Source organism: Astyanax mexicanus, chromosome 1 (assembly GCF_023375975.1).
Source record: "Astyanax mexicanus isolate ESR-SI-001 chromosome 1, AstMex3_surface, whole genome shotgun sequence".
Classification (NCBI taxonomy): Eukaryota; Metazoa; Chordata; class Actinopteri; order Characiformes; family Acestrorhamphidae; genus Astyanax; species Astyanax mexicanus.
The window spans coordinates 65,249,156-65,269,565 of NC_064408.1; the positions used below are offsets into that span (position 1 = coordinate 65,249,156).

Genomic DNA, 20,410 nt, shown 5'->3' on the forward strand with positions numbered 1-20,410 from the left:
GTGGTGGTGAGATCACACCTGCAAAGTCACATCAGACTACAGGCTAATTGATTCATGCGCTTGAAGAGGAGCTCTCAGACTGAGAGTCGACAGTTGACTCTTCGTTGACCACATCAAAGCTGGGCTTAGCTGGTTAATGACTCTTAAGTCTTGTTTGTGGTTCGTGTTTCTCGCGCTTGTTTCTCACTTCTTTGGAAAATGTATTTTTGTGCACTGTAAGACTGTTAGACTGTGATTAAAAGATGGAGTAGATCCTAAATGGTGTGTGTGTGTGTACGTGCTTTAGAAGTGTCAGGGTGGATAAATTGCATAGTCTCCATGTGGGAGTCTTGAGGCCTTATGCTCTGATAACGGCCATGTGTCACTCTGGCCAGCCTTGTTATCAGTCAAGTTCACTTCATTGTCTGGGTGCTGAGTAGTTTTCCTGTTTTCCCCGTGTGAAGCAGTGTGTGTTGTGTGAGTGTCTGTGTGTGTGTGTTAGTATTGTGGGAGGCTGCGCTGCTGAGTATTGTTCCTGCTGCTTCCTCTCTGACATTCCTGGACTGATTGGGATCGTGGGGGAGAGGGGTGTCCGTCTTGCCTTCACAGAGCTATTGGTCACCACTGTTGGCATGCCTGGCCAGACCACATATACCCAGCAGAACACACGCACACACACACACACACACACACACACACACACACACACACACACACACACACACACACACGTTAGACTGTGGGCAGACAGCCTTGCACCCACACCACCACTCACCTTGCTCAACCCTAACGTAGATTTTGATCACTGTTTCACTTTTTCAAAGATTCAGTGTCTGAATCAGTTTATCTGATTTTGCTGTTTATGGGTATATTTTTGAGTAAAATGAACTTTGTTGTTTTATTCTATAAACTACAGACAACATTTCTCCCAAATTCCAAATAAAAACATTGTTATTTAGAGTATTTATTTGCAGAAAATGAGAAATAACTGAAATAACAAAAAAGATGCAGAGCTTTCATATTCATAAAGTTTGAAAAGTTCAGAAATCAATATTTGGTGGAATATCCCTGGTGTTTAATAACAGTTTTTTAAACTTTTCATGCATCTTGACATGTTCTCCTCCACCAGTCTTACACACTGCTTTTTGGATAACTTCATGTCACTCCTGGTGCAAAAAATTCAAGCAGTTCATTTGATGGCTTGTGATCATCCATCTTTCTCTTGATTATATTCCAGAGGTTTTCAATTTGGTAAAATTAAAGAAACTCATCATTTTTAAGTGTTCTCATATTTTTTTTCCAGAACTGTATATGGTCCAAAATATTTATATAAATATTTTTGACCAATAAAAAGCTTGTTGTTGTATCGCAGCTGCTAGTTTTAACCTGAAAACACTCAACTATAGATGAAATTCGCCTGTGCTTGTGTGTTGGCAATAACTTAGTGATACCATTTGTAGCATGAAACAGGTGTTAATCTTAATATTGTGAAACAAAAGTAAAAAAAAGTAAAAAATACACACAAGTATCATAGAATGTCCTGAAAATAACATTGAGCCTGTGTGAATATTTCTATAATATACTTTTTAATTTTTTGTTTAGTATATGTGCACGTCAAACTATAAAATGTACTGTAAAATTGATCTTGGGCCCTAAACATTGATGAATATGAACTGAGTATGTATGAAAATGAATAGAGCAAACCTGCGGTGAAGAATATTGTTTGTCAAATTCTGTAAAACTGACCATGATATATTCATAATTATTTGTATTATGGTATTTGGTTATTAATGAGAATTGTATTCTCTTCAGTAACGCCACTGCTATTAAGAATTGTAGAGAATTATCTTGCAATGTATTGAGTATTGCAGAATCACTGTATTGTGAGATACCCTGTGATGCCCTTTGATTTTTACCCTTAATATAATGTAAACATAGTCTTATAGGCTTGAATATTCACCACAATTGGTTCTGTGTTGTTTTCCAATAAAATACAAGGGAAATTATTATTAAATGCCAATTCTGAACAGTTTATTATATGCTGGACTTTTCTTGCACAAGTTGCCTCTAAGATGAGGGTTCCTCGTTGGTGCAACAGATCAGAGACAGTGATCTGTATATACTGAAGTGATCTTGTATACTTGGAATTTGTTTAAAGATTGTAGCAAGCCTTATCAAACTCAGGAACAAAGAAGGAGGAAACAGAGTTGTTCCTCATTTTTCTGAAACGTGTTGCTACCCGCTGGCCTTATCAGCCGCATCAGTCTTTCTGCTTCTTCTCTGCTTATCCTTCTCATTGCCAGCGCTTAACATAGCTGATTTCTGTGTGAGATTGTGTTGATGAGAAGGTTTAAAATGTCCCACACTAAAAACCCTCTCTGCTGCCTCTTGCTTTCTCTGCGTCTCTATGGGATTTTAACATTGTGCTTTCTTTTTGCTCTCCACATTCTCGCTCTGTCTCGCTGTCTTATCTCACTCTCTCTTCCTTAATCTCTGTCTTGCTCTTGCTTGTTTCGGCACTTTCTTTTCCGTGATCTTCCTTGTTCCTGCTTCTTTTTCTCTCTTTTTTTCACTTTCTCTGCCTTACTCTTTCTCACTTTTCCTGTTTCACTTTTTACTTACTCTCTGCTTTGCTCTCTCTCACTCCTGTTTTCTCATTCTCTCTGCTTTGCAGTCTGTCTCACTCTCTGCCTCTCTTTTGGTCTATCTTGCTTTTCTTTATCTGTCTCACTTTGTTGTCTCACTCTCTCAGTCTCTGTCTCGCTCTTGTTTTCTCACTCTCTTATTCTCAGTCTCTTTTTCTTGTTTTCTCACTCTTATTCTCAGTCTCTTTCTCTTGTTTTCTCTCTTACTCATTCTCAGTCTCTCTTTCTCTTGTTTTCTCTCACTCATTCTCCGTCTCTGTCTTTCTTTTTTCTCACTCTTTTTCTCAGTCTCTCTTTCTCTTGTTTTCTCTCACTCATTTTCAGTCTCTGTCTTGCTCTTGTTTTCTCACTCATTTGTTCCCAGTCTCTCTCTCACTTTTGTTTTCTCACTTTCTCTGCCTTCCTCTCTTATTGTTACATTCTGTTTCTTTTGCTCTCTCTCTCTGCCTTCTTCTGTATCTTCCTCTCTTTCACTTTGCCTTTATTTTGCTCTGTCTGCTTCTTTTTTTTCTCTCTCATACTTTTCCTGCCTCTCTCTCGCTCTCTCGTTTCCCCCCCTCCCTCTTTCTTTTCCTCCTTTTCAGTCTTTGTTGAAATAGCCTTTAAGCAGTGTGTCTGTTCTGAAAGGGGAGGAGAAGACTTATAGGTTTTGGCCTGAAGCCTGTGCGGGGCAGTGCCCTTAGCTGTTGCTAGAGGGCAGACTTGTTTGGAGATCAGTGACACACACTGTGGCTGCTCGTTGATCTTGTTGTGCTGCTGCTTTGGAGTATTGCTTTATACAAGAAGATGCGTAGCGCAGAATGGAGACTAATTCTTTACAGAGAGTGTGCTGTCCTGCTGTGTGTGTGTGTGTGTGTGTGAAAAGTGTTCACACATTGATGGATGGAACTAAAGCCGTTACATCATCGGCCTGACATTTTCACACGCTACAGAGGGTGTGAGCATTTCCTGTGAGAACCTTCTGACACACATACGGACACAGTGTCTTTTCTTTTTCTTTCTTTCTTTTTTTCTCTCTCTCTCTCCCACAGGCACATGCTCATGCGCAGTCACTCACTCAGCGCATGGTTTTAGCTGTTCCCTGCATCGCTCTGTCCCTCTCTCACTGCGTTTACTGTATGCGAGTCAAGTAGACTATTTGTATATGCACACACCGCGACACAGGCCCACACTTCTCCAGCATATCCTGCAGGTGGCGATGTGGTACAGAGATTTTTTTTTGCTGTGTCAGGCATTCCTGACTCCATTCTGCAGCTGTACTTCACATCTTCTGACTTGGCAGACGTCAGACCGTGGGAGTGTTAATAGGACGTTCACTGCCCTCACACACCGAGAATGAAGGCAGCTTAATGAAGAATGCTTTAAACTGCTTAGGCTCATGTTTCAGTTTTTGGAGGGAATGCTTCCCGGGCTGTTCAGCAATGTCGCACCTGTCACCGGTCAACTACTGTATGGGTGTAAATCCCAAACTATTCAGGGGAGTTGTGTAGCGGGCCGCTGCTGCATTGTTTTGAATGGGGGGCTGGGCAGACAGAGTGTTGGTGGCATTATAGCGATGTACATTGTCAGCGAAAGCAGAGGCTCATTTGAATGTGTAGCAGTGAGTCAGCACAATCAGCCCCCTGCCTTTATGTAAAGTGGCTCCCAGGACGGACTCTGTCATTGATTTAACTAAAATTGAACTTTTTCCTGCATTACCTAAACACTTTCTAGCAGCTCCTGCATGAGCTCAGCTGCTTCTGATTTTTTCGCCTGCAGAAGTTTAGACGCCTTCGTCACACAGTGACGTAATGACGATGATGATCTCACTGTGCTCTGGTTTTAATGCCTGGGTCTGCTTTGCCTAATAATGTGTAACATATGGCCTCTGTGTTTAATCACTTAAACTAAACTTAAAACAAGCTTTGTTGAAGATGCTGCTAATAATGCACTGAAATTCACTCAGCTGTGTAGTTGTTATAAATCTGTGGTAGTTTAGAGGCACAGTGTAGCTGATGTAAATGTGTGTTTAGGCCTCATTCTTTAGTTGTTAATTGTTTTTCCCGCTCTCACAGTGCCCACGGTTCACTTGGACAGTACAGTACAGAGTATGTACTATAGTGTATATACTATCAGTAGTACAGAGTATAGTGTGGGTTTAAAATGTGCCCACATTTAGTCTGATTTGCATAAAATGTCCTGTAAATATGAGATGGTACTATGTGTTAAATAGAACATCAAGTTAATCATGTAAAAGTCCATCACCGTATTTTTTTGCACTATAAGGTACACTTAAAATCCTTTAATTTTCCCCGAAATCATCAGTGCACCTTTTAATCCGGTGCGCCTTAAAGCACTTTACTCACCCAAATAAACAAGAGAGAAATCTGTGTAGATAAGCATCCATGTTTGACTTCAAAATATTTTATTTATTTATTTATTATTTTCTAAGAATTACAGTTTTGTTTATTTAGCTTAGCTCGCTGAATTAGAAGGAAAACATGGCGACACCTCTGTTTCTTACTAGTGTCACATAATGTGCCTTATAAACCTTTTTGCCTTATAGTGCGAAAATTATGGCATACTGAAAGAGTTTTAATCAAGTACGCTCACAATTCACAACTGCTCATGTAACATATGGGTATCACTTAGGGATATCCCATAAACATTTTCAATATTTTTACGATACACTTTGTTTATTGCAATCATTTTTACGTGCAGACAAATGGCATTAACAGTGGAAGATTCTTGAAAACATCTATACAAATACTTTTTTATGCAGAGCACATGTATTAATTTACTTGTTTGCAGCACATAATCGAATTTAAAAGTATTTTAACAGACTTTGTAGTGAAATGTACAGTTGGTTCAGTGTTCTTCATATACTGTTAATATCCTAAATATGCCTAGTAACTCATATTGTCAATATGATGGAAAATGTATCATGATACAATAAAATATAGTCATATTACCCAGCTACCCTAATGCTAATAATGGCCCATACTGGTCTGATCTAATACAGTGTGAGATGTACTGCAAATTAATACTTAGGTAAAATAATGTTGTTTTAGTAACATATACATTTAAAAAAAAATATGATAAAAGTTTTTGGACTGATTTTATTAGTTTGGTAGCATATTTTTTTAAAATTACAGTTTCATAGTATATTTAATATCTTATTGTGCATTACAGTTTGACTGACCTCGCTTATCAAACCTAAGAAAGGTGTGTGGTATTACTGCCAATAAAAGGTGTTTACACTACACAGTATTTTACCACTAAAAAACTGCAATTTAGAAGTAAATCTGTGGTGTGTGAGACTTGGGTAACACGTCAGAAAGCAAAAAAAATAATACATTTATTATTATTATTATTATTATTATTATTATTAATTATTTAAATATAATACTTTTATATCTGTGTGTTGATGTACTCCCCCCCCCCCCCCCAAAAAAAAAAAACAAAAAAACATGCTATGTCTGTCATTCAGTAAAATACTAATTTATCAATCGTAATTGAGGTCAAATCTTTATCATAATGAACAATTAATCATGATATTGATTTGATTTCATATTATCAAGCACTACTACAGGTAACCAGGGTATCAGTGTCAGAAAATAAAAAGTGGGTGTGGTTTATTATTATTATTGTTGTTAATAGTGTAGGTTAATAAATTTATAAAGCAACTGAGGAGTGAGCTGTGTTTGGAATGAAGGAGCTTATTTCGTTAAAGCTATTTCGTTTATAGTGGTTTTTATTTAAAGTCAGCTTGCAAAGGGATTTCAACACAAGGAAGTAAACATTGACTCTCATAGGAAACTATGATTTCTCTGCTAAAGTGTAAACAAGGAATATTATTCTGAGTGATTTATGGCCTTAAAGACAAGTGTGGAACAGCCTGGATTTAGAAACATGTTAAGAGATCACTCCGCAGTGTGTGGCACGTTGTGTAGAGTGAAGAAATCAGTGAGGAACTGAGAGAACTCTCACTCTAGCAGCAGCGGACTCTGTGGAACTCCATCAGATCCTTGTAGAATAAAGTGAAACTAAAACTGAGCTGATGTGTGGCTTTGATAGAGCGAGCAGGACCTGTTTTTGTTGCATTGTTTCTAGATAGGGGGGAAAGGAGTTCAAGCAGGACAGGTCAGTTTGTATATGAGTGTGTGTGTGTGTATGCGAGCACTCTGTATAGTACACACTTCTAATCCTCTAGGGCATCGGTGAGTTATCAGTATGTGTGCAGGGGCACTAAAGATGCCACGCCCTCCTGCTTTGCACTGATGAGGGCATGCTCTTTCTTTCTTTCTCTCGCTCTCCTTCTCTCTTGCTCTTTCTCTCTCTCTCTCTCTCTCCCCCCCCCCCCCTCAGGGGGCAGGGCTGGGGCAGGGCTGATAGTTTCTGCACTTTTATTGGCTGTGAGCCCAGACATTCGTTATCTTGTGTTCAACATGTTCTGGCTCCGCCCACCTCGACTACATCATCGCCTGAGAGAGGGAGGAAGACCTGACGATCTCTTCTTGTTTGTTTGTTCGTCCCGTCTGTCCTCAGGTAGTACGGCTAGGCTCCAGTGTGAAGCTGCACAGGTGAGTCTGACTCATTCTATAGGGGCAGCGCACGCAGCAGGACAACAGGATATGCAACTTTCTAAGTGTTCCAGTGCAAACAGGACTACATACATACATACTTACCTGTCTGTCTGCCTGCCTGCATGTGCTTGAGATTCTGGGTGCGATGAGCGAAGATGATGGATCTACCTTTTTACACTCTGACTTTGTGGATTTTATTGGAAAACGGAAAGCTGTGAACTTCTCCACTCTGCTTAAATAATAAAAAAAAATACAAGACAAACAAAAGAGATTTACTGTCTTCTGGGACGAGGAGACATCTCAGACGGTCTCTCAGAATATCCTCGCCTGGATCAAGTCATGTGTTAACGCAGTAAAAGTCGTCTGTCCAGTTACAGATGCCTCATTTCCGACAGAAGATGGTGTGTCGTGATACAGTAGCCATGTATCTGGAGTGAAAGTGCACACACTTGCACACAACACACCCATGGAGTTTCTCAAGAGCCTCGTCCCCACCGTCATCTCTGGGGACGGAGGAGGGATGGTGGAGCCCGGGGGGCTGTTGCCAAGGGAGACTGGTCCACGCTTGCTGAGGATAAAGCGCTTGAGCCTGATGTCAATGGGACAAACCATAGAGGAAGACCCGGAGGGGTCGCGCCGACCAACCCGACCAACTCGCCTGACCCGACATTACGCCAAAGGTACAGACAAGCAGAAAAAAGAGTTTATAACAGAGTTTCAATAAGCCTCGTAAACCTCAAACTAGAGCAGGGCGATAGGTTACAAATATTATTTCACAGTATTAAAAGGAATTTTTATGATACACAATGTTTGTCAAAATGTTTTGACACTAGTGCTGAACGATATGGCCAGAAATTTTATCACAATATGTTTCTTAATTTCTGTCAATATGATACAGGTTCGCTACTGATATGAGCAGTATAAAAAAAAACCAACGCCTGTGGTGTAAGTCATCAAACACTGGCTCTGTCAGGCTATGGAAGCATATAGTGTTCTGCTGTTTGAGTCAGTAACAAATTATGTAAATACTGTATATCTCTTACAACTCTAGACCAATGTTCTATAGTAATATACCATATTTTGGTGAAGTCCAAATAAAATGTACAACATTGGATGTACTTTATTGTTCTTGGTTTACAAGAATTATTATACAAGCTGGTTTGAGGACTTTTATTATGAAACTCAGAGTAGCAGATTGGCAACTATGTCAGTTAACTGGCGATGCAAGCTTATTTCTAAGCTGAATTAATGGTTTATGTTTAATAACAGATGGATTGTTTGTGCTGGTTAGATTAGTAGGATCTAATATCTGATATTATATGAGGTATATGGCTGTAGTTCACTCCAGTCTTTAGTTATTACCCCCAGAACACCTGGATGCAGACAGACTGCGGGTGTCAGTGAAGATGGCTAACTGGCCATTCTGATATTCCGAGCTACATAAATGTTTTTTAATTTGTTTTTTTTTTTTTATATAAAAGAAGATATAATTGTGCTGCTACATATAGTATGTTTTACTGTTTAATTTGATATTTGTATTATATCTGTACGTTACTCTGGTCATTTACATCACATCACATTACATTACATTTGGTCTTCCGTTATTAGTGAAAAATCACAAAAAATATAAAATATGTTCTATTGTGATAAATATTGATATTGTGTTACTGTCCAGCCCTTTTCGACATACAGACAAAATGCATCAGCAGTGGCAGAAAAAAAAAGTTATTTAATTTGTTTCATATAGTTGTTTCGTATAGTTAAGAGATTTTTATTCAGTTTAGGCTGCTAAACAAAATTTATTACGCTTTCTGTAGTGAACTGTACAGTTGGGTAAGTGTTTGTTAAGCACTGATGATATCCACGATATTAAACGCAATATTTTAAAATATAATCATATTCCCCAGCTTCTCAAATCTAACAGTCACTTAATAACAAATGACAAAATACCATCTTGTCAACCGTGTAACATCCCGCTAACAATGAAACACTTTCTCCTTACAACCTTTGCTCTGTCGGGACATATAAAACCAAGTGTATGCCACAAATAGCCAAATATGTGCTAAAAAGACAAAAAAAAACAACAACAACCAATCAACCATATTGCTCAGCTCTACCTCAAACTTTTAATTCCGCCAATTTAAACTGGTAAATTTAATGTTTTAGCACTCCGTTGTTGAGGTACAGAAGGTGTGGGTGGAACAGTTATGGTCTAGCAGAGTAGTTCCCAACAGTCCAGAGTAAAACTCGGAGCAGAAGTCAGTATTAGTTTGCAGAAGGTGTGCAATACATCATTATATATAAGCTTAGGTCCGTGGCGTGAGATGAAAGGTTAAGGCTTCAGCGTTTGAGTTAGATAACACTATCTCTCAGACCTGCTCTGATAAAGAAAAGTACACATTACCTCATGTGCGACTGCTCTGCATTACTAATTTTCTTTTAATGCTTTCTGTCTTTCTTTTGTCTGTTTCTTCACGACATTGCTGAAGGCATTTCTACATTAAATAGTTCTGGGAAGTGGGAGTTGCATGAGTTGACACTCCACACTAATGGCAGGAGCTCTCTGCTTGAGTTGGCTTTGAACCAAATAGGGGTTGTTGTGTAATGGGGCCATGTTACTGTGACTTGGTCTGCAGACGTTAGCATCACTGCTAACTGCTTTCCATTCAGAAACTGAAGTGTGTGTGTGTGTGTGTCTGGCCTTCAGCCTTGTTTCTGGGGAAATGTTCCATACAGTGTCTACATTAGCTGAGTAGTATGAGCAGTATTAGCAGTGAAGTGCTGTGGGTCTGCTAGTTGCTAGATGCTAGCAGAGCGATGTCGAGGATGCTGTAAGGAGAGGTGCGTTTATTTAACAGGCAGGGATCACTGTAGAGAGCTGAACCAGAGCTGTCCGTGTGCAACATAGCTAAAAGACTGCATGCATTCAGCTGTGCGTACAAGCAAAGAGCACACATGCTGACAGCTGAGCTCACACTGTTCGTTTATAAGAGCATAAGAGCAGATGAGAGCTAGTGTTTGTTACACAACAGTTTGGAGCAGAGAGAGGAATTACACAATTATTTTGCACAATAAATCATTGGTTGAGGTGTAAACAGAGTTATTTAGAGTGGTTTGATGTACAAATGTCCCAACTAAGTGTTTTTTTTAGCCCCATAGTCTGAAATATGCAACAAAATGCTGATGGTTAACCTAGAATATCCAATCTTTTTTTTGAGGGTTGGCAATGTTAAACTTAAAAATTTGGAATCAGTAAAGCATTATTTTTTTAAAACAAATTAAATATGCCACCAAAGTTGACCCCAACTTCTGCTATAATCTTCCCTGCCCAACACATCCTGATCATGTGGATCACATGGCGGTGCGTGTGACACTTGTGCTCGGCTCGGTTGTTTGGTTTGCTCGGTACGTATACACTATATAAAGTATACACAAATATTTTAATTAACACCACTAATATAAATATGATTGCATTGTACATTTTCTACATTTATTCTTTCATTTTCATTCGCACCATAAAACAAGAACAATTATTATTGTTCACAGAATATTGTTGTATTTAATCAGTTAAAATGTTTATATTGACAACACTAGTTCTTATTTAAGCAATAGAACACGAGAGGGAGTGTGTTATCACGAATAACATCACAGCTGTGATTTGGTCGTAGGCACGAGCCGAAGGCAAGGCTGTAGATCATCACAGCCTGATGTTATTCGTAATAACACACTCCCTCTCGTGTTCTATTGCTTAAATAAGAACTAGTGGTTTACTTTTGTGTATACTTTATATAGTGTATACGTACCGAGCAAACCAAACAAACCGAACCGAGCCGAGCACAAGTGTTCTGTGTTTTATACAACAGTTTTTTTTTTTTTTACAAAATGAATTAAGAAAATAAATCAAAAAACTTCAAGAAATTCAGTTTGAGTACACTTTAATATGGACTGTGCCTTCCGCCAAAAAGTAGTTCCACCACAACTGTAACAGAACTGAAACTTAACTACAAAACAATGCATGGTTTAGGCAGACTAACACCACGAAAGTTAGCTTGAAAGCAAAATTGGGAATAAGTGAAGATGGTAACATTAGGAGCGTGAAATAACACTAATACTCTCCTCTCCTGTTCCGTGGAGTCGTCATCAGGTGAACGCTGTGCATTTTTTGAGCATGTCTGTTTGTTTTGCTGTGTGGTGTTGGTTAGCTTGCCGGTGTGGCTGGACTGTGGGTAGGTGACCGGAGTCAAGCTATCCGCGCTTCGGAAATTCCCAGTCAGCCTAGCTTGATTTAGCTCAGCATTAAAGCTCACCTTCCGTTGTTTTTTCTTTCATTTTAAAATGTCTAGTTGTGGTCTCTAGTATGAATGAATGACATGTGAGCCGTTTTTGTAAAAAAAAAGTGCTCAGATGTCTCTGTATAGCTCTTTTTTAATGGACTGTTTTAGGGGTGTGTCCAAAATGACCGGATTCCAGCTTTGCTCATGAATATTCATACATGCAAACAGCATGCAAATATCTCTCCTCTGATTGGCTAGGAGCACTGCGACGCCCCTCCACCGCTCTGCCGCTCACTGCCTCCCACCTCCTAACTGATGAGCGGTGATGTTGCGTCGCTTCAGCTAATTCAAAATTCACCCGTTTTTCGGAGGGGGGGAGGGGGGATTTCTTTGCTTAGCTCCTGCAGACAATGGGGGCTGCAAAACAGTTTAATGTGCAGGTGTACACATTCAACTCGGAGAGACCTACTGTATTCCACAAAAAACAAGAAAAATCGGATTTTCGCGGAAGGTGACCTTTAACTTAGTTTAGCCTAGCCTGGCTGGTTAAATTATTGTTGTGGCTTGTCAGACGGCATTAGCCGAGCGATGTTCCTTCCCCTTTTTTTTTTTTTTTTTTTACAAAAGACGAGTCAGCACTGCGGGCAAGTATGTCGCGGCTGAGCGCTAGCCTTTGTTAAGCTGTTGGTGCCGGTGGAGGCGAGGATTCTAAACTGTACTGTGTATATACACCGTTACTCGGCAATGCGTCGGCGGAGTGATACAAGTTTAGTGTGAGAAGGCCGTGATGTTATCACGAATGTCATCACGGCTAGAACACTTCTTAACCAATCAGATTGTGAGATCAGAACTAACTGTTGTATAAATTATAATACAGCCCCACAATGTAGGGAGAATATGCTATTAAAGAACACCAGTAAACACTAGTAAACCACTTTATTTTTAGTCAACAGTTTATATAATGAGACATTCTTAACTTTTTTATTATTATTTGATTTTACATCAGCTTTGTTGACTGATGACATAATAGTTGTAAAAAGACAAAAACAACAGTAATGTTTAAACCAATAAAAATATATATTTTGGTATTTTGAGTTTTGCCAGGTCTGTAGTTTTAGAGAGTAATGAAAGAGCAGAATTAAATTATACAGTGTATTTTGCTTTGACTGTGTTATGAAATTGGTTTATGCAGGTGCCTAAGCTAGGGCTGGTTATTGTTTTAAAATTTTAGATACCGATACCATGCTTTGAATTCCGTACCGATACCCAAACTATACTTTTTTAGATGCCTTTTTTCTAAATTGTAATTATTCTCACACAACGTATTTATTTAACAGATGACATGAATAATCTCATTTTCATACTGTCATCATGAGAGACTCCATCTTTCTGAATCTTGTTGGAACAAACAGTGAGCAAAAGAACAAAAATCATTGCTTGTGCTTAAACTACAAAAAAAATCCTACGCATATTGCCGTTTTTAGTTTTAAGATTTCTTTTTGATTTTGGTCAGCCAGACAAGAGCTTTACTGTATTATAGTATCTCAGGAGAGAGAGAGGCCGGGGGGAAAGAGATTTTTTAGACATTTCAGCATTTTACTCTGTGCTTTTTTTGGTATCAAAGTTCGATACCCAGCCCTATTTACAGCTCCTGTAATCGGTTTACAATGTATAATAAATAGGTCAGATGTATTCAAACTACATTGCTACAAGTACACAGTTGCTTTATTTATTTTGTCTTTAAATTGTCTTTTAATTAATCAGCTGTGTGTGCAGAAGTTAATAAAACAGATCAAAACAGCAAGAAAAAAGATCCAGCTATTTTTACAATAACAAACAAAAAACAGCACGTATTCATTTTCTTTGATACAGTGGCATGCAAAATTGTGGGCACCTCTGGTCAGCATTTGTTTTGTGAATAGTCTAGCCACAGGTTTTCAATAAAGCCTTTCAGGGCCTTAGCATGATCTTTAACTTTTGCTTTCTGAATTTGAATTTGTATATATTTTGAGTCCGTTCTTCTGAGAGGATGTCTGTGAAATGTTTGTGGTCCACTGGCTGCAACACAAGATAGGAAAAGATAAGATATGTTTTTATTAGTCCAGCAGTGGGGAAGTTCACAAACAAAAGACAAATCCAAAGTATGGGTCATCCACCCTCATGCTTAACAGTTAGGTATTTGTATAGTCATAACAATAACAATCTGTAAATGGATCAAGTGTATTCCTGTTGCATGGCAAGTGCATGTGTTGCTTCATTGTAGAACAGTGTACCATCATCCCATAGTCTGTTAAATCTTCCTGAAGGTCTTTTCTGGTCAGACAAGGGTTTTGGGGGCTGCTCTATCTAGTATGTATAATATGTCCATTAGTTCTCGTTGAAAGTGTTCTGGATTGTTAAGAGCTGCTTAAACCGCTCACTTAACTAGTCAAAGTAACAAAGTTTGCAGGGTTCCCGCGGGTCCTTAAAAACTCTTAATGCCCTAAATTAAGATCCAGATAATCAAGGTCTTAAATTGTCTTAAATTTACTGTAAATTTGCTTTAGGTATTACATTTTTAGACGTTTAATGCCAGTTGGAACGCATAGTGGCCCACTGTAAACATCTAACCCGGGAGAGAACTAAGGTTAGTGGAGGGTTAGCTAACATTAGCGGTAAGCTAGCTAACATACTAACGTTAGCGGCGAGTTAGCTAATATTGCAGCTAACTAGAAGGTCAAAAGAAATCTTGACTAAGACTATAATAATTAACGAATAATTTTAGGCTGCATTTTACAACTCATTTGACCTAGTCAGATAATGATAAATGGACACTGATTATGTAGAGGAAAGACCCTTTTTCATTATTATTATTAGTAGTATTATAAACATCATCACTATAATTTAATTGATCATTTTCTCTCTCTTTTTCTTTTTTATATGTGCAAAAAGCTACAAAAGAGCTCATGCAACTTACATATGTAATGTTGACTCTGTTCTGCATTAGAAACATTTGAGTTTTGATTTTTTTTAATACAATAAATATAATTTTTTACCAAATAATTTATAACTACATTTTTGGATAACTTTAAATTATTTTTATTGAGGTTTTAAAAGGTCTTAAAAAGCATTACATTTGGCTTTTAAAATGGTGCAAGAACCCTGAGTTTGTTCAGGGTTGCCCAAACTTTTGCATGCCTCTATAAAGTAACAGCTTGAATGCATAGTTGCTTTAAACTATAAGTGCCAGTCTTTTTAATATTGTTTCAGGCCCGGTAAGCTGTCTGTGCATGTGTGCAGGCCTGAGTGGGGAGAGTTTTTTACCACAAGCTTGGAAAATTGATGAGTCGCCATTGTGTGATGATCTTCGTATGTTCCTGTGCCTGCCAGGGCATGCAGACGGCTGTGAGTGCGTCTGTGTGCGTGTGCTCATCTCTAAAGCACGACTCCACTCCCTCTCCACTCCCAGAGCTGTGGCTGTACCCCACCTTGCCTGTGTTTGACATAACATGCAGAGGAGGACAGCAGATCCTGATCTGCAGGCTTCTTAAGCTGCCTGGCATCTTTAACAACAAGGCCAGTAAGGCCTGCCTCGTTCAGGCTGTTACATAACTATAACTGGGGCTTGTGTTTAGAGTCAGGATATGGTACAGTTACTGTTTCATGATAATTCCTGAAGATCTGATGCACTTACGCTGCAGAGCAGAGTCCGCTTCAGTGCGTGTGGCGGATTTAAATATTTATTCTCATTTTTTCAAGTTCTCTTAACAGTTGTTTAAGTGGTTCAGACACAGATGAGGTAGCAGCCAGCAGCATGTTTCATGAATGGAGAATACTGTTCTAGTTTGCTATAATGCAAATGCCTTTATTCTTTTCATTAAGCAGCATTATCCACATTATCCAAGCATTAAACTGTTATATATATATATATATATATATATATATATATATATATATATAAAATATATATATATATATATATATATATAAAATATATATAATATATATAATTTATTCCACCCACTAAGCTGCACTCCCCCATCACTAGCAATGTTAGTAAAGACCAGCACATGCCTCCTTTAAGACATGTGAAATCAGCAACCCCCTCTCTTTGAACTGTTGCCGATAATAGTCTAGGGGCCAGTGCACTTTGAGGAAAGCGCAGCTACCCAGTTCTGATACATCAGCCAACAGACACCTGTGTTGACCAGCATCACCTTGGCAGTAATATGGGGAGAAAGAGCCATCTACCCATCTAGAGAGAGCCAACTGTGCTCTTTCAGACTCCGGCTGCTGATGGCAAACAGCATGATCCAGGATTTAAACCAGCAATCTCCTGATGATATTGGAAACACCTTAGTTAAGTGTTAAAATTAATAAAACAAATTGCATGTAAGGGATGGATGCAAAACTCTCTGGAACAATGCACCTGATGTATTTTTGTTCTTTTATCTACATAACAATGACTGAATGAATGAAGTTACACTAATATAGTGCCTTTCTAGAAACCAAAGTATCTAGTACCTTTACAATTTACACAGAACCATTCATACTCCGCAATCATCCACACGCCGTTGAGAAGCGGCAGCCAATAGCACACAGCGTACTCTCAAGCGGAAACAACCGTCCACCTGGAGGACTGCTTTGGGCACTACAACATTTACCCAGGACAGAGTGCCAATCTATATCTGGGCATACAGTCATTTACATAGACACAAACTTGTATACATACCACACACATACACATAAACATACACACCAGATCAATTTGGAGTATTCAGTATATCGGGGTAATTTACAATATCCAGTTATACCTGATCTCCATGTTTTTGGACTGTTGGAGGAAAGCATTGTTCCTGGAGGAAACCCACACAGACACGGGGAGAACATGGAATCTCCACCCAGATAGGGACTTGAACCCAAGACCCCAGTGCTGGGAGGCAATGTGCTTTTTTTTTATATTTGCTTAAAAATGGTTCAGTCTTTAATTGACTGAATATGCAGTGTAAATAAAGCATAGACTATATAGGACTACAGTCAGCGTCGTACTGTAGCTTTCTACCTCTTGTAAACATAAAGGCTAGAACACGTGTGTGTGTGTGTGTGTGTGTGTGTGTGTGTGTGTGTGTGAATCTGAAGCTATAAAATGAGAGACCAACAAAACATTCACACACACGTGAATCAGATCACGTGCATCTGGATGGCATCATCCCATTGGCATTTAACAGCTTAACAACACAAAGCAGTGCTAAATGTTGTAAATATCACACTCCTTAGACATGAATGCAGGGTCTGTGCCATTCATGCATACACACCCTGTGTAATACTAAACAAGCAGCTAGCAACAAAACCTCTAAATACATAATGATAGGCTTCATTTCATTCGTTTAAGCAGACAGTCGTCCAAATTACAGTGTGTTCCTCTTTGATGTATCTAATACAGCCTTTAAAAGCAGTGTAAACCGTGACGTACTCTTTCATATCTAAAAATAGACCAGAAAATAGACGTTTATTGATAGTGCGCCTTCTGGACGTTTCCGGCTGATCATTTGTTGCAGTTCTGTTGTTCTTGCTGAAAGTGTGAAAAACTTCCACACTGCTGACGTTTTCACTCTGCAGCGTCAGAGCTCAGTGTCAGTTCCTGCACCACAGCAAACGTGGAGTGCCTATTTAGTGGTTGTAATTACGGGCTGAAATTCCGATATCACATCAGTGAACTGTATGCGTGTGTGCGTGTGCGTGTGTGTGTGTGTGTGTGTGTGTGTTAATCAGAGACTATGGAGGACCAAAACTGCCAAAATGATAAAAAAAAATAAATAAAAATATAAATAAAAACATAGGATAATCACTTAGTAAAAGTAATATGGTGATTCAAACGGGAAAACATAATTACAACTATGGTAACGGGGAAGATTATTTAATAAAGATAATTTAGATCTTATTTCAGATATTTCAGCTCCTGGACTCTTCTACTCATATCAGCTCCTCTTTCTCTGGGCTCTATTACTAAACCTGTACCTGAAAAACACGGCCCTCAGTTATCTTATAAGGACACGGGAAAATAGGAATAAATAAATCGGTAAATAAATGGATGCAGAAATAAATAAACAACTGAATCGAAAGAAAAATTAAGCAATGTTAATAAAGAAACCCATAAAAACTAATTATTAAGATATTAATTTTTATGTGTATGTATTTATTTTTATATTAGTATATAAGAATAACTATTCTTCACCCTTTTATTCACTATATTACTTTTAGTGAGTGATTTGCTTATGTTCTTATTTATTTATTTATTTATTTATTTTTCATTTTGGCAGTTTTGGTCCTCCATAAGAGACGTCTTTAAAGAATAATAGTAATGTCATGCTTATGAGGTTTAGTAAGTATATGAACTATTATATATTTTTATATATTTGAAATAATTAAGTGGTAAACATGCTTGCAGAACTTCTCCTGTATAAGCCTGCAGATCAGTAGCCTGTGTGACAGGACAGCATTTGTAACATGTAAATTCCTAATGACTTTTTTTTTTTTTTTTTTTTTTTTTTTCCTGCTGAAGAAAAGGACAACGCGCACACCCTTTTCCAAACAATTCCTCACCACACCTAGAACTCTGGTGCCTGAACTGAGCTGCAGGAGATTTCTCTTTGTTCTTTCTCTCTCTCTCTCTTCCTTATTTCTATCTTTATGTCCTTGTATTCTCATTCTCACCTCACTGTAAGAGAGTGCTGTATGTTAGGTTCAGTGTGTACACTGTAAAAAGTGAAGCATGGAGCTGTTCATTCAAGCTAATAAATATGATTGAACACATAGTACAATTATTGACTTTATTGTGAAACTCAACCTTTTTGAATTTTGATGTGTCAATTTTGATTCAGACTAAATTAATTACAATTCTGAAGGAAATAAACCAAATGTTTTGGTTCCACTGAAATCATACTCGAAGAAAAGAGATAAGGATGTAATATTTTTAATTTGAATCAAACATGAATTGCGCATGCGCACTGTGGAGCACGGGAGAAGTTGTAGAGAAGTGCTTCAGAGCACTGAGGGAGAGAGGGAGAAAGTGCCTGAACGCGCTCGCGAGATAGCAACGCATGCTTATGGTATTGTGGCGTCGGGACTGGAGGGGGGGCGCAAGGAATTATGGGAGCTCACCCTGTTGGGGGAAGTGGGTGTTTTTCTGCGTGTTTATGTTACTGTTTATCCCAGAGTTTCATGTCATGTTTTATTATCACTGTTCTAGTATTATTCATGTAGTTATCAGTTATGTTGTTGTTTTGTGCCTCACCCTTTGTGTGTTTTCTGTGTGTGGGAGTGGGGTTAGCTGCGTTGGAGCTGTAGTTAGTTTTACTTTCAAAAGTGGAATCCCACGTAAATCCAACTCTTAGTGTCCTCCTCAGAGCAAAATTAAAAGAGCAAGAGAGCACTGAAACGAATCTCGCTGGTAATCCGTCCTCTTCCACGCCACAGTAACTTCTGGAATTTCTGAATATGCTGCCATGTTTTTTTTTTTTAAGTTCGGTTCAATTTAAATGTATTAGTTTGTTTCCGAAACTGAAATGTAAAGAATTTAACTTGGATCAAGGTGAATAATTAATATTGGGTCGAGTGAAGTAATAGGGTTTATGTCAAAATAAAATAATAAGGTTGTAACAATTGACTTTATTTAGATTGAGTGAAGTCAAATAGTTTAGATGCAACAAATGGACATCAATTTTTTTAATTTGAGCAGGGCTACACTTTTTACAGTGTATGAGCATTATGAAGCCCTTTGCTGTATTATTGGCAAACCTCATTTGCTTAGAGAGCATTGGAGGTCTCCTTTCTATTAAAAGAACATGTGGACGTAAGCAACGAGGTTGTTTGCATGTCTGCAAGTGAACTGGAACATCTTTGCATATAAGTGTGTGTGTGTGGTGTGTGTTTTGTGTTTCACCGCTGGTGTGGTTGCTAAGATATCAGCACAGGGTAAATTACATAAAAATACAAAATACAGCGTGGAAAATGTGCATATGGTGGTCTCCTTTTAGGGCTGTGTGATATGACCTAAAATGTATATGCCAATTTTTTTTTATTGTACAAATTGTTAATTAAACATAAAATATAAAACATATATATTTAAATGAATGAATAAATTTGTGCACCTAACTTAGTCAACAGCATGAGTTTCTCAGTAGTGGTCCTTAGCAGTGGCTGCTGGTTAAAAACACGCAGTTTTGGTTTGTGCTAGGCCTGTCGCAATAAGAGTTTTTGGGTGGATGAAATATTCTTTCAGAATAAAAAAAAACCTAAAATATTTCATACCTCTGAAATATTTATAATTTTATAGCATACTAATAGAATCACAATTTTTAATACATCCTCTTAATAGATAATCTTTTTTTTTCTCTTTATTGATCAATTTCAATGTTACATTAACAAACATTCTTTATTCTTTAACCCTTAAATCACCCCCCCAAGCTATCCAACCCCCCACTCCCTAACAAACCCCCTTCCAATGTCTGTTCTTAATAAGACAAAGTTAATTTTACTGTAAAATGGTGTAAAAGTATTATTATGCTAGTATACTATTACTGTGGCACATTGTTTTAAAGCTTCTTTGGGAGCCCAGAAGCAAGAAAAAAGCATTTTCTATAGTGGCGCTTTAAATGACTCTTATCTCTGAGTGATTTGGTGAGTGAGCCACATTTACCCACCCAAAGATAGCTTGTTCTCTCTCAGATTGTTCTCTCTCAGATTTCTGCTGCTGATGGGAAGCAGTATAATCCAGGATTCAAACTGGCTATCAAATGATCATAACGCCTTAGTCCACTAGAACACTCTGAGCCCCTATCCTCCTATTCCTGTTAGTGATCCTGTTAGACTGCTGCTGGTATCATCTCTGTGCTCACATAAAAAGGATGTGTTTGACAGCTCTCTTTGTCTTGACTAATTAGGGTTTAGGGTTAGGTGAGGTCAGCCG

The 20,410-nt window shown here is 38.3% G+C and overlaps 1 protein-coding gene across 5 annotated transcripts in view; it reads left to right on the forward strand.

Annotated features, from left to right (window-relative positions):
- Positions 1 to 20,410, forward strand: part of fryl (furry homolog, like) — a 154,444-nt gene that overhangs the window by 24,962 nt on the left and 109,072 nt on the right. For 4 of the 5 annotated variants that reach the window (XM_049481839.1, XM_049481840.1, XM_049481841.1 and 1 more), the window contains exon 3: positions 7,152 to 7,869. The exons of the other annotated variant lie outside the window; for it this stretch is intronic. In XM_049481839.1, coding sequence (XP_049337796.1) covers positions 7,656 to 7,869 — 214 coding nt within the window. In that variant the 5' untranslated portion in view covers positions 7,152 to 7,655. The remainder of the gene's footprint in view (positions 1 to 7,151; positions 7,870 to 20,410) is intronic. 5 annotated transcript variants of the gene reach the window in all.